This window comes from Podarcis filfolensis (genome assembly GCF_964270895.1).
Source record: "Podarcis filfolensis genome assembly, chromosome: 1".
NCBI lineage: Eukaryota > Metazoa > Chordata > Lepidosauria > Squamata > Lacertidae > Podarcis > Podarcis filfolensis.
The window spans coordinates 12,759,956-12,775,033 of record NC_139604.1 but is presented as its reverse complement, the minus strand read 5'-3'; the positions used below and the strand labels follow the sequence as shown (position 1 = coordinate 12,775,033).

General features: G+C 44.3%; 2 protein-coding genes across 8 annotated transcripts in view; one reads left to right on the top strand and one right to left on the bottom strand.

Moving 5' to 3' along the window:
* FLACC1 (flagellum associated containing coiled-coil domains 1) overlaps positions 1-5,660 on the top strand; it is a 28,685-nt gene extending 23,025 nt beyond the window's left edge. For all 4 annotated transcript variants that reach the window (XM_083571249.1, XM_083571248.1, XM_083571250.1 and 1 more), the window contains exons 13-15: positions 3,194-3,283; positions 4,042-4,151; positions 5,359-5,660. In XM_083571249.1, coding sequence (XP_083427375.1) covers positions 3,194-3,283; positions 4,042-4,151; positions 5,359-5,437 — 279 coding nt within the window. In that variant the 3' untranslated portion in view covers positions 5,438-5,660. The remainder of the gene's footprint in view (positions 1-3,193; positions 3,284-4,041; positions 4,152-5,358) is intronic.
* CASP10 (caspase 10) overlaps positions 1-15,078 on the bottom strand; it is a 127,026-nt gene that overhangs the window by 89,754 nt on the left and 22,194 nt on the right. For 3 of the 4 annotated variants that reach the window (XM_083630571.1, XM_083630568.1, XM_083630569.1), the window contains exons 8-11: positions 14,707-14,780; positions 11,505-11,616; positions 10,053-10,581; positions 7,408-8,012 (exon numbers count right to left, since the gene is read on the bottom strand). In XM_083630571.1, the coding sequence (XP_083486697.1) occupies positions 7,847-8,012; positions 10,053-10,581; positions 11,505-11,616; positions 14,707-14,780 (881 nt within the window). In that variant the 3' untranslated portion in view covers positions 7,408-7,846. Of the gene's footprint in view, positions 1-7,407; positions 8,013-10,052; positions 10,582-11,504; positions 11,617-14,706; positions 14,781-15,078 lie in introns of those variants that run through there. The other variant, XM_083630570.1, reaches the window with a different exon arrangement.

The window sequence follows — 15,078 nt, the reverse complement described above, 5'->3', positions numbered from 1 at the left end:
AATCAAACTGCAATGAACATGAGAGTGATTAGCTGCCAGCCTAACCTTGCAAGGTTGCTTTGAGGATAAAATGTGTAGGGCAAAATGAAACTGTTTGGGGAAAGTGTGGGATGTTAACAGCACAGTTGTACCTCGGAAGTCGAATGGAATCCGTTCTGGAAGTCCGTTCGACTTCCAAAACGTTCGGAAACCAATCGAAAGCCGCGTCGGATGTTTGGGTTCCAAAGGACGTTCGCAAACCGGAACACTCCCTTACAGGTTTGCGGCGTTCGGGAGCCAAAACGTTCGACCCGCAAGGCGTTCTACTTCCGAGGTACAACTGTATTAAGCGGATCTGCAGGAATGTTTTCGTTTGAAGTGCTCCTGTTCAGTGATCCTGCCAGCCGGTTATGCCCTATTTCAGGATACTCCAGTCCATTACCTCCCCATCCCACTTTTCCAGTGATACGGAAGGGGGGGGCATGTCTTCTTCACCTTCTTCTTCGCTACAATATATCAATTTATTTCCAATTGTCAATGTCAAAAGGGACTAAAATCTATAAAATTCATAGAAAATCAACGTGCCAATTTGCTCAATTTCTCTAGGACTCCATCACACCTCCCCTGTCCTCCATAATCCCTCAAGCAAGGTGTCAAGACCCTAATCCTGTCAAATCACTCTGCCAAGCCTTTCCTGCAGGAAATGCCAGTACTTGGACCATTGTCTTCTCATCAGGATGTGCGTATCTGCGCATATCTCCATCTCTGCATATTCCCCCCTCCCTCCTCCATATGTTAATCCTGTGTAACCCAACCTCTTCTTAATGTATTCATGATGTAATCTGTGTAACCCAACCTCTCTTTAATGTATTCATGATGTAACTGGGATGTATTTTGCACTGTATTCTGGGACATGGAGGGAAGTTTAAAAAGTTTATGTCACCCCTTTCTCGCGGTTCAATCTCGCCTTGAACCTGTTGCGCAATAAACGTGGATCTTCTGCAGCTTGCTCCTGTCTCCGGCTGAGCTCATTTTCCTCTGCAGGGACCCGCGGACTTAGTCCGACGAGCTGGGTGGCTGAGCAGCCTCGCACCCAGATTTTTACCATAACACCAGACACAACACATTCTGTCACCACTGAGCACGTTTAGTCCTTACTCCCCTTTAGGCAGCCCTAGGCAATGGTGGGTGGAACCAGATGGGAAAGGGAACAGAGCAACAAAGGCACACACCCCCTATCTTTGTTCAGTAGTGTTACGGAAAAATCTAGGTGTGAGGCTGTTCAGTCACCCAGCTCGTGGGGCAGAGCCCGCGGGTCCCTGCGGAATAAAGGAAGGAGTCCAGCCAACCGGAGCAAATAGCTGTAGTCCAAAGTTTATTGTGCAATAGGTTCAAAGAGCAAATTTGAACCCCGAGGATGAGGTGACAAAGACTTTTAAAACGTTCCCGCCATATCCCAGAATACAGTTCGTACAGCATCATTGCTACATCACTGACATGTCACAAAAGGGGAAGGATTAACCTTGGCAAAAATGTCCAGACAAGTCCTTGGTACAAGATTAGCATAAGCAGACATGGCAGGTATAAGATTAGCATAGGCAAATACGTCTTAAGTACCCACCACCCAAAAGTACAATAGAAGTTCCTTTGCATGTCTGGAGCCTGAGGCGAGTCAGGTGATGAGATTTGGCTTACTTTGGCTAACAATGAGCCCAGCAATTGTCACCTCTGGCAACTTCCTGGAGTCCTTTTTCAAGGGGAAAATAGCTTTGGAATGGAGGAAACTGGGAAAGGAGATTATTTTATATTATTTTTAAAGCTAGGTAACTTCCCTGAGCTGTCAAGTTGAAAGGATACATTCAGGCATAATATTTGTAATATTTAACTTTAAAGATGTGCCACCACCACCCCCCGGTAATTTCCGTAACAAGTAGGCTAGTTTCTACATACAGTATACTCACACCACCCTGTGAAAGATAGGTAAAACTTTATTCGCATTAGCCAATGGCCATAGCAACAGTAAACCATTACAGTATACACAGAAAAGGAAATTTGATATAAGAGCACAATTTAAAGTCCTGAATCAGCCGTCAGTTAGTGGTCCTTATTCTGATTGCCCCTGCTATGAACCTAGCAACCTTTGCTGTTATCTGCTCATTTGGATCTGATAGAAGAAAGGACATTGTGGCAGTGTTTGAGCGCCCTGGGATGGTTAGTACGAGTGGGGTGATGATCTCGTTCCTCAGATCTTTGTAGAGAGTGCAAGACAGGAGGACGTGTGCCGCTGTTTCGGTGCTACCGTCTCCACAGGGGCAAAGACGTTTTTCAGGTGGGATCTTTTGGAATCGACCCTCAAGTATCGCAGATGGCAAAAGATCCAGTCTTGCAAACTTAGAAGTTTGTGCAGATATGGGGCCAGAGAATCAAAATGGAGAGGGGGAAATTGAACATACCAAGGGCATCATTTCCTTATAGTGGCCAGGTTTTTCTGATGCTCGATATCCTTTAGACGTTGACCAATTAGACTGTTTGCTTTAGTAGAGCCCATAGTGAGTAGGTGTTGTGGGGATGGGACACCACCCTGTGTTCTCCATCCAGACGAGTAAGAGGCCTTATCAGAGTTCAATGGCACATTCCAGCCAGGCAAAAACATTAAAGGAGGGTGTGAAGCAAGGCCCATGACAGGCAGGACCCACAGAATGTAGGTGTGGTCTGGCGAGAGTCCTGGGGACTAGACAAGAGAAACGTGGAGGGCCGCATTTGGCCCCTTGGCCTCAAGTTCTCCACCCCCTGCCCTAAAAGGTTAATTTGTCAGTGAAAAGCTCTAGAAGTCTATGAACTTAGGTACTAAAAATGGAAAACAAAACAATGCAGCCAAGGTTATTATTTTGCTGTTGCTACACCAATTTGAAACACCTATAAAATTACATTTAGAAAATATCCAGCAGGGCTTTTACAGCATCTGGGTTTTGTGGAGTGAACTTTTCCAGGCGTTCAGCAGTGATCCTTTGGTGCCATGTAAAAAGTACCAGTATCCCAGAAGGCCTTTGTTTAGGAATGTGCTTTGGCTCCAGAGGTGTTTTAGGTATGGCTTACGGTACTTTTTTTAGTTTGTTTCATTGTACAGTTCTTAAATTGTCTTTGTGTTGCTCTGCACGGTGGTGGATGTGCAGAATATAAGCATCTTAAAATAATGTGTTCCGTCCAATAAAAGGGTTTGGATATGGAAATTAAGGAGAAGAATGAGACTTTGGATGCTATTGCAGCCACTCTTCACAAGACAGAGACTGAACTCCGAAATGAGGTGAGAACTGGGGGATTACCAAGCATTTTTAAAACATCGATACCAGAGTCTCACCCCAGCGGTGATTGGAAGCGGGTTTTGTGGCATGTGTATGGTTTTCAACATTTAACTTGTGCTTTCCACATCCAATCTATGATGGAATATTGCAAACTGTGCTCTGATAGACTGAAACAGGTATATTCCCGAAGGACTGATAGCATTTATCTTCCCCAGCTTCTGTGACCTCCAGATATTGGACTACAACTCCCATCATCCATGACTATTTGCCATGCCGGGTGGGGCTGATGGGATTTGGGGTACCCAAACACATTGAAGTACATGATCAAGCAATTGTAAAATTGTCAACAAGTCCCTGTCAGGGAAAGAGGTGGCTTAGAAGTAAATATTTAATAATATACTAATGCCCAGGTCTCAAGTGAGGGATGATGGGAAACCGAACTCTTTGATCTATAGGTAATCTTGCAATGGCTGGAGTTTAGCGCAATAATTTAGTGCAATAACTAAGCTCAGATTAGCCCTATGGAGTGGTTGGCTCAAATCCTGTCTTCCCCATACCAGTTCCCAGGTTTAACGCTAATCATTTCCCTTTTAAAGGGATCACAGGTAGCTGTGCTGTCAAAGCCGCCTCCTAATTATCAGGAAGCAGAGAACAATATAGGGCTAGATTTGACTTAACACTTGACATGGATGATATTGGGCAACTATATGTTTCATCTTCTTCCTGCTCGCCCATTCATTCCTTTCCTTCCTCTTTACAGAAAGCCGCCTTGGTGGAAATGGAGAAAAGTATCCAGCAAAAAATTGCATCCATTGAAGAGAGATATCGAATTAACGCCACTACTTTGGTAGAAGAAAATGCCATGCTCAGGTAAGGGGCTAAAATCTCTCCCAAGTCCAGAAAGTCAGCCAAATATTTACCTTTGAGGTTTTAAAAACAATTTACTGCAGAAGAAGAAGAGGAGTTTGGATTTGATATCCCGCTTTATCACTACCCTAAGGAGTCTCAAAGCGGCTAACAATCTCCTTTCCCTTCCTCCCCCACAACAAACACTCTGTGAGAATTCCTTGTGAAGCAAATTCTTGATTTATATTGCAACAGAGGTTAGCACATTCATCAGGAAAAAATAATTTGGCTTTCATCTGTACTAGACATATTGTTCACCTGTCACCACAGCTGGGTGGGTGCTGATAATGCCAAGGTTGCAGGTTCGATCCCCATAAGGAATAGCTGCATATTCCTGCATTGCAGGGGGTTGGACTAGATGATCCTCAGGATCCCTTCCAACTCCATGATTCACAATCTATGAGTCTACTACAACCCTTTGAATATTCATTTACTCTAACACACATGTTCTCAAAATTTAGATTTAGGTACTTATGTCACCTAATTTGTTATGTTTAAAATTTCCAAACTTCTGAAGAGCTTGCTTTTCCCTTCCCCTTCCCCTTCCCCTTCCCCTTCCTTCCTTCCTTCCCTCCCTTTGGAGCAAATTCTGGGTATGCATGCAGAGAAGAGAGGAAGTCCCATGGTGCAAGTGGAAAGTTGCTTGTGTGGCATTGGATACAACCCAGTGACTTAAAGTCTTATTGGATCAGATTCCATGGTTTTCAGTGGGACTTAGTCATGAGTAGCTACTGCCCACTAGGACTTGAGGAGCTAAAACAGGCATAGCCAACATGATGCGCTCCAGATATCATGGGACTATACCTCTGCATCAGCCCCAACTGGCAAGTTCAACAGCCAAGATGGTGGAAGTACACAACCTATATAGAAGACACCATATTGGCTATCCCTGCTGTATGTAGTTGCATATAGTGGTATCTCGGGTTACATACGCTTCAGGTTACAGACTCCGCTAACCCAGAAATAGTACCTCGGGTTAAGAACTTTGCTTCAGGATGAGAACAGAAATCGTGCGGCGATGGCAGGAGGCCCCATTAGCTAAAGTGGTGCTTCAGGTTAAGAACAGTTTTAGGTTAAGAACGGACCTCCGGAACGAATTAAGTACGTAGCCAGAGGTACCACTGTATATAAGTGCAGAAAGATTGTCTAATGCTACTAATCTCCTCCCCAGGCGCAAGCTCATTGAAAAGAATGAAGAGATCTATAATCAACGGACCCAGCGATCGGGCAGCTATGAAGCATATGACTAGGGCTGTTCAGGGAAAAAGCAACAAAGGTTTGACCATGACATGCTGCCAGAAGCCTGAATTTAAAGCCACATACGCAATTCTGTAGTCAGAAAGGGAGATTATTTGTTCTTTACTTCAATCTTGTATCGTGTTTGTTTATATTTGCATCTGCTCTTCAGCTGAAGATCACAGAATGGTTCACAACATGAAAATAAAACTGAGAACAGAAGATGCAAACCAATAATCGTTCCCTCCCGCAAATTTCCCCTTTGGCTCAGGGCACAACACTGAAGTCAGGCAGTCAGGAACCTTGTGGCCTAAGCCAGTCTCAAGAGGTAGTAAGCATCCACAACTCCTTATTGTCCCACCAGCCTGGGTCAGGAGGTCCCCAGACCTTATTGGATGTCCCTTGAGATTCAGAAATGCAAGAGCGAAAAAGCACACTCCGACCTCTGAACCAGGAGCACACTAACCGGTAGGCCAAGAAAATGGGAATCAGGTGTTATGCCATAAAGCCCACATAAAACATGTGAGGTAAAGGTAAAGGGACCCCTGACCATTAGGTCGTCGCAGACGACTCTGGGGTTGCGGTGATCATCTCGCTCTATAGGCCGAGGGAGCCAGCGTTCAGCTTCCGGGTCATGTAGCCAGCATGACTAAGCCGCTTCTGGCGAACCAGAGCAGCGCACGGAAACGCCGTTTACCTTCCCGCCGGAGCGGTACCTATTTATCTACCTGCACTGGTGTGCTTTCGAACTGCTAGGTTTGCAGGAGCAGGGAGAGAACAATGGGAGCTCACCCCGTCGCGGGGATTCAAACCGCCCACCTTCTGATCGGCAAGCCCAATGCTCAGTGGTTTAGACCACAGTGCCACCCGTGTCCATTAACACATGTGAGGTAGTTAATTGCAATTATATAAAAATAGTAGCTTGAAAGATCAAGTACTCGGTACAAATAGAATACTGCTATAAAGTTGGGAATGGAGAAAATAAAAGATAGACTACATTGCCTTTCTTTGACACCTGACACACATAACCCAGGAATAACTAGCGGACACGTGCACAGACATTGGGGGTGGGGGGAGAATACTCAATAAAGGAAAAAGCCACTTTTTAGGAAATCAAACCTAATCAGAATTTACCAGCCAATAGAAGCTCTTCTGGCTGGAACTTTCCAGAACTTGAGTACATGTGATCTCACATTTGAACTGTTCCTTTTAATGAAGGCACCGTAACAGAACTTGAGCTAAAAGCCACAGGTAGATAATGCAGACATTCTCAGTACAGTGGTGCCTTGGTTTAAGAACAGCTTAGTTTATGAACTAGGATTAAGAACGCTGCAAACCCGGAAGTAGGTGTTTTGGTTTGTGAACTTTGCCTTGGAAGCAGAACATGTTCCGCTTCCTTTTGAGCGTGTGTTCCATTTGTAAATTGAGTCCCCCGCTGCTATGGGAAAGCACGCCTTGGTTTAAGACGCTTTGGTTTTAGAACGGACTTCCGTAATAGATTAAGTTCGTAAATCAAGGTACCACTGTATGTGATCTCATCCCAATTAATTAATCAGGTGGATTGGTGCAGCATATTAAAAAAAAAACCCAAGATGACTGAACTAGGCACAATGTAACATCTAAGCTCCTTTGATTTAAATTTGGGAGAGCTAAGCAGAAATTTTAGCCTTAATGGGATTTAAAAATAAAATAAAATGCTGCAGCCTTGAGCACAAAGTCATGTCCAGAGTTATGCGCTATCTACATAATAATTAAGTCATATTTGCATATTGCATGCCCTGCCATAAAACAGAGCTTCAACTCGCTGATCCTTTCTGAACTAGCTTTCATTTCTGCTTAGTTGCAGTGGGTGGATGTGTAACTGTTAGCTGTTCCTATTATCACAGCTTTCAGTCTTGTACAGATATGCTAGCTTTTCACCGGTTCCATGTCTCTGTCCCATTAGGTTGTTTCCCCAAAAGAAAAGCACACACAGACACAGCCATTTTCCTGTTACTCATAAGAAAAAGCTAACTATTTTATCGGGCATTAAGGCAGGATTGAGGCCACACCAGCCAAGAGGATGCTTCTGTGGAGGCAGTTGTAGAAGCAGACAAAGATCTCTTTAGTTCAGAGTTGCCAAAACCTGCACGGTTCTTTGAGGGCGGGAGCATGTATACATGATGACTATGCCATTTGCACACACTTATCTAGAAATGCGTGAATATGGTACACGGGCAGCTGAAGTACATTCTGCACTTCCATTGAAGAGAACATGAGATGACTTCTTGTTCACTATTCCTATGTACATTCCAGGCGTCAGCTGAATTCTTTGAGATGCTCAAAGCATGGGGAAGATTATTTGAAAGGCAGGAATGTGCTTTCTTTACTCTTTCAAAAACCAAGAGCACTTGTCAAGCAGTCAGCGACCCGCAGCAAAAACCCTACAGCTGTTTTGACACAGGAGGAGGATCCCCAGGCACTGGGAATATTAATTTCTTCCTGAGAGTGTAAGCTGGCTGTGGCATCTGCTTCTTTAGTCCATTTTTGTCTGAACGTTTGCTCACGTCATCATTGACTGCCGTAAGAATCGACAAGATATCTTCATGCCTGCAGAGAGAATGAGAAGGCAAATATATTAGAATGCAATATTGTTACCATTAAAGAAGAAAAGCAAAAACCCTGTTGCAGTCCTGGACTTTTCTTTAGGATACTCTGAAATCTCTTAATCCTAACAAGAATTTGTTAGGTGCATTTGTCTAGTCCTAAAGGAAAAAAGTTAGGGACACGGGTAGTGCTGCGGGTTAAACCACAGAGCCTAGGACTTGCCGATCAGAAGGTCGGCGGCTCGAATCCCTACGACGGGCTGAGCTCACGTTGCTCAGTCCCAGCTCCTCCCAACCTAGCAGTTCGAAAGCATGTCAAAGTGCAAGTAGATAAATAGCGGGAAGATAAACGGTGTTTCCGTGCTCTGCTCTGGTTCGCTAGAAGCGGCTTAGTCATGCTGGCCACGTGACCTGGAAGCTGTATGCCGGCTCCCTCGGCCAATAAAGCGAGATGAGCGCCGCAACCCCAGAGTCAGCCACGACTGGACCTAATGGTCAGGGGTCCCTTTACCTTAAAGGAAGAAAGTTCGTGGTCCTCACCACTTTTTCCTACTCAACCTACTAAACTTTAAAAGGCAAAACCAAGAGGGAGTGCACATGTATATTCAAAAAAGCTCCTAATGTAAGAATCAGCCTTTAACTGAGGAGCAGACACAATGCAGCACCCTTAAAAGTGCCTTATCCTACTAGATCAGGGATAGCTTGGGGTCTGGCTCCTACCCTGTTGCCTCACCTTGGCTGAGGATAGTATGCCATCTGCTGAGTCAGCAGCTCGAACACCAGTTAGTAGTGTCCAAAAAGATGCTTGTTCTCATGTCGCGCAGGGTGCCAATTTCCCAACTTGTGGAAAACAAAGGCGGCACCACAAACATCTCTGGTTTTGCATCATGAAAGACGTTGGCCAAGCTGGTAGGCTGACCCAGACAGCACCATTTCCTAAGTCGATGTTTGTAGAGGTGCACCAGTCTGACCAGCCACTTTTAACCTGGCTGGCATGAGCCCTGTAGCTTTCCAGCTGGGCATGCCCTCCCTCTATGTTGTACACAAAGGAGAAATTAGCTTTCCCCAAAGAAACTGCAGCATCTCTCTTTAACAGCACCATGCAACATTAACTAATGTCTATACAGTCGTATCTTGGTTCTCGAACAGAAAGTGTTCCGGGAGTACCGTTCGAAAACCAAGGCGCAGCTTCCGATTGGCTGCAGGAGGAAAGTCCTGTAGCCAATCGGAAGCCGCGCTGGATGTTCGGCTTCCGAAAACTGGAACACGTTTGGAACCGAAACGTAAGAGTTCCAAGGCTTTCGGCAACCAAGGTACGACTGTATTTCAAAACGTTCAGTGGATTAGCCAACATGAAGGCTTATATAAAGTCAACCAAAACTGACCCACTGGAATGAGCTACTGTATTTTTTGTCCTATAGGACGCACCGGCCCAGAGGACGCACCTAGTTTTTTGGGGGGGAAATAAAGGGGAAAAAATTTATTTCCCCCCCCCCCAGGCACGGGAACTCCCGCAGGGCTCCCTAGGCTGCGGATAGCTTCCCGAAGCACGGGGCGCTCTGCTTCAGTGCGCCCCGCGCTCCGGGCAAGCAGGCTGCAAACAGGAGTTCCCGCAGGGCTCCCTAGGTTGCGGATAGCAGCCTGCTTGCCCGGAGCGCGGGGCGCACTGAAGCAGAGCGCCCCGTGCTTCGGGAAGCTATCCGCAGCCTAGGGAGCCCTGCAGGAACTCCCGCGGGCTCCCCAGGCTTATGGATAGCTTCCTGAAGCCTGGAGAGCGAGAGGGGTCGGTGCGCACCGACCCCTCTCACTCTCCAAGCTTCAGCGAAAGCCTGCATTCGCCCCATAGGACGCACACACATTTCCCCTTCATTTTTGGAGGGGGAAAAGTGCATCCTATAGGGCGGAAAATACGGTAACTGAACTCTGTTGCTTTCAATGGGTCTGCTAAGAGTATGACTTAGTTACGTACAATCCAATGTATTTTATCCAAAATGCCAGGTTAATGCCAAGAAAGACTGTCACACATAATAAGTAAAAGTATCACCTTGGAACCAGCTCCTGCAGCTTATCACAGAGGACCTGAATGAACCATGCGCCACGCTGCACATCACGGTAAGAAAAATAACCATCCACTGTGGCCATGCCAAGGAGGAAGTCTGCCTCTTCGGGGATGCTTGAGGTCATCTGCTGTTGTGTCGGAATAAATCCTGAAGTTTGGGCATCTGCTCCAGGGCAGCCCGACTCGTGATTGTCTGCTTCAAGGTAAACAGGTTGGTGCGGCTTGCTACCTTGACAAGCCTGGATGAAAAACAGTTTGGGCTTCTTAGCCAGTGAAGGACATTGTTTGGCTGTGAAGAAAGATGTGATTTTATTGATGGAGATGAGACAGCCGTCTGTCGCATAAATTTTCCCAGATTCGCCGTGAGACAGAATGCAGCACACAAGACAATCACTGTCTTTCCAGTATTCAGAAGACTGCCAGTCGTTTAGAAGTTGGAGAAGTTCGTCTGATGTCTTGTCGTCATATTTTTTCACTTCAAACCCAAGCCATTTGAACACACTTTCCAATTTCACTGTCAGAGAGAAGGGGGAGAGCAGAGAGATGGCAGTAAACACCGACAAAACAGGTGTGCCAATTTAACAGGGAAAAGTTTGATGCATCAATTTAAACCCTGATCCCATAAAGGCAGTTTCCAGTTATACCTTTTATAATCAGGATTTCTATACTGTCATTAGGGTAAAACAGATTTGATACAATACAATCACTGATAAAAGTGTTTAATATAGAAATTACCGTATTTTTCGCTCTATAAGACGCACCAGACCACAAGACGCACCTAGTTTTTGGAGGAGGAAAACAAGAAAAAAAATATTCTGAATCTCAGAAGCCAGAACAGCAAGAGGGATCGCTGTGCAGTGAAAGCAGCAATCCCTCTTGCTGTTCTGGCTTCTGGGACAGTTGCGCAGCCTGCATTCGCTCCATAAGACACACACACATTTCCCCTTACTTTTTAAGAGGGAAAAAGGGAGTCTTATAGAGCAAAAAATACGGTTTTGCTTTCCATCTATTATCACAACTACATTGACTATCCCAAGGCTAACACATTCCAGTAAGGTGCAGAATGAGGAAAACTGCATTGTGAGGAGGTTTGTAAAAAGCAATGAAAGCCTGCTCATTTCTACAGGATTAACCCATTTCTATGCCAAACATCTTCACCAAGCCACCCATCTCCTGGCATACATCTTTCAATAAACAAGTTGTGGTTGTTTTAGGAGTTTTCTCCAAGCTCTCAGACCCCGTAAGTTTCTTCAGCACTTAAGAGTACAAAAATCTAAGGACCTTTTCTGGACACTTCCATAAACGCAGAAAGGTTTCTGTACCCTGAAACCACATAAAACTTGCAAACCAACAATAACTTCCTTTCTACGTATATGCAAACACTTATTTTGAAAGGTATTAAAGAGAGACAAGACACATGCTTGACAAGTCACTTACTGGCATCTTTTTGAGATCCTGCTCTGGGTTTCAAATGTCCCTTGAAATAGACGTTATTAAAAATAAGGCAATATCCTCTGCGAGTACTGTTCATTTCATAGAGAGCAGACCCCTGTGGAATAAGGGGAAGTCAGACTTCATTATCTTATCCAATCCGTTTTATCTATCTCACATCATCTCAGGCAGTGATACTGTTAGGTAGACTTTGGATTTATAGAAACCCTCATTATAAGACAACGTGCCTTACATTGCTTACTTACTTAAAAACACTGCTCTTTATGGCGAACTGCGCTCTGGATCTCTGCTCCAAAGACTTAACCCTAACAGCACCACTGATCTTAAACCTAGATTGAGAGCTGGAGGTGAGTTTAAATACTTGTGAGATTCCTCAAGAAAACAAGATTTTCAGTGAAAAACAACACCACCCAGCTGTTTGTGCACAAACATGTGCAATGCTAGGATAGGTACGGCTCCTTAGCAAGGGTGGCTTAAAGGTAAAGGTAAAGGGACCCCTGACCATTAGGTCCAGTCGCGAACTCTGGGGTTGCGGCGCTCATCTTGCTTTACTGGCCAAGGGAGCTGGCGTACAGCTTCCGGGTCATGTGCCCAGCATGACTAAGCCGCTTCTGGAGAACCAGAGCAGCGCACAGAAACGCCGTTTACCTTCCCATCGGAGCGGTACCTATTTATCTACTTGCACTTTGACGTGCTTTTGAACTGCTAGTTTGGCAGGAGCTGGGACCGAGCAACGGGAGCTCACCCCGTCGCAGGGATTCGAACCGCCGACCTTCTGATCGGCAAGTCCTAGGCTCTGTGGGTTAACCCACAGTGCCACCCACGTCCCATCGCAAGGGTGGCTTACTCCACACCAAATTCCTTGGGGAGGAAGTCAACACTGTGCTGTTGAAGTCCCTTAGCAGTACAGTGGTACCTTGGTTCTCAAACTTAATCTGTTCCGGAAGTCCGTTCCAAAACCAAAGCGCGCTTTCCCATAGAAAGTAATGCAAAATGGATTAATCTGTTCCAGACTTTTAAAAACAACCCCTAAAACAGCAATTTAACATGAATTTTACTATCTAACGAGACCATTGATCCATAAAACGAAAGCAATAAACAATGTACTGCAGTCACACAATCAATGTCAGTAGCTGAACTGGGTTCCACAAAGACACAAAAACAAAAAAGAGCCACAAAAAAAGCAAATAGCAAAAACAGACCTCAGTATAACACTCAAATTGGAAGTGTTGCACTCACATCAGAAGCATAACACTCAAAATGGAGTATGTTTGGCTTCTGAAAAAAGTTCGCAAACCGGAACACTTACTTCCGGGTTGGCAGTGTTTGGGGTTCCAAGTTGTTTGAGTACCAAGGCATTTGAGAACCAAGGTACCACTGTATGATATATTAGTGCTAGCAGGATGGTATGCGCAAGAGAAGGGCAGCTAGCCAGAATGGTTTTACTTTTCTTTTTTTAATTCATTCTTTTATTTATATTTTATACATTTATTTACATTTTATACATTTATTTACAAAGTAATAATAATAAATAAATAAGAATAAAAATATGCACCCCACACCCGAGACCATACCATTGTAACTATCTAACCTCCCAAAATTTCAACACCTCTTGCGATGGTTTGACCCCTTTCTGTTTTAACAGTGCAAATTCTACAAGCACCCTCCATATGTCCTCAAAATCATTTCTCCTGCATTTTCCCTGTCTTAACTTAATGGCACATGTTAATAGCTATATCCCACACCTCTTTATACCATTCTTCCATTTTATACTCTGCTTGCCCCTTCCACTTCCTAGCTATAATAATTCGTGCAGCTGTCAATAAATTTGTGAGCAAGTCCTTCACAGCCTGCAAATCTTCCACCCCACTGTAAATTGATAATAATGCTACCTCTGGATTTTTGGTCAACTTTAACCCAGTGAATTCTGTTATTTCCTTAAATACCCTTTGCCATTTTTTTTAACATACCCCCACCACATGTGAATATAATTCCCTGTTTCCTGGCATCCCCTCCAACATAATACCGAATATTCCTTGTTTATTTGATTTTAACTGACTGGTGTTAAATACCATCTCCAAATTAATTTATAATAATTTTCTTTCCTTCGTATAGACAACATTTTCAACGTACTATTCTCCCATATTTCCCCCTAGCTTTGACTATCTGCCACACCTCTTTTAATTTGTATTCTTGATCTTTCATTTCTACTAGTATTTTATAAATTTCACTGGTTTCCCCCTTTATAACTGTATTTTCTTCTTTATCTCCCCCTTTTATAACCATTTTTTCAAATTTTGTATATTCTTTGCAGTTCTTGTTTTCCCTTAACCACTTCTTTGTCCATTGCACCAGTTGTATACAGTTAAACCAAGTTATTTTACTTCCTCTTAGAACTTCTCTTATTTGTTCTTTGCTTCTCATTTTCTCCACCCAATCCTTTATTCTAAGTATTTTCTTCACTTTCACTTTCCTTTTTTAAAAAAATTACTGGGAAGTCTTCTATCCCCACCACCAGGGTTAGCGGGGAATTTGTTGGTCTCAATTTTCCTTTATATTTCACCCATATCTCAATGATATTTCTTAACGAGGGATTTTCAATATTCTGCCACCATTGCCTATTTGGTTTGATAAAAAAAATATATTCACTAACTTCTCCCTCATTTCCTGTGTACCACTCTCTAACTACAGAATGGTCCTTATGGCAGGTTGCACAACACATTGCTGCAAAGCCGATATTTCCTGTTGCACAAGCTTTTGCCGGCGCAACTGTTGTGCTGGAAGTCATATGGTGCCACCAGCTGGAGTTGGGAGTTCAATAGCATCCAGAGGACCACGATTTCTCCATTCCTGTCTGGCAAACCTTTCCAGTAGATCAGCACAAAGCTATCCTGGTTACCCCTGGTTGTCCCAAGCTCTATTGGCAGGAAGGCCTCTTTCTATCTTAAGGTATCTCTCTTTATGAACAGATGCCAACTTTATATTTTGACCCATGTGTTTTTGTATTCTCAATATGCCAATAGAGGTGACTGTTTGGGGACAGACGGACCCGAGCTCAAGGTTTTTGGTCTCAAGCTCTACTACTACCACTATTAAAGCACATGAACAGAATGAGGCTGTCAGGGGTTATTTACAGACTTAAGGACGGGCCAGTTGTATTCAATAAACCCTTCAGAACATGCCAAACCTCTGCTGGTTTCAGCTGATCCTGTCCTGCAGGCTGTTGCAAACTCAGCTCTTGCACATTTCCAGCTTTTAAATCTGCAAGGCAAATACAGAGATGCACTTGGGTTCAGATTTTGGTTAGAACACTGCCTAAAAAATTAAAAAAACTGTGACAAAAATAACCCCTTAAAAATACAAAATCATTTTCTCTATGCCTGCATTTAGACAACCAATTCTCCACTTAACGGCCTTGGTCCAGTATACCTGAACGAGCATCTCCACCTCCATCATTCTGCCCAGACACTGAGGTTCAGCGCCGAGGGCCTTCTGGCGGTTCCCTCGCTGCGAGAAGCCAAGTTACAGGGAACCAGGCAGAGGGCCGTCTCAGTAGTGG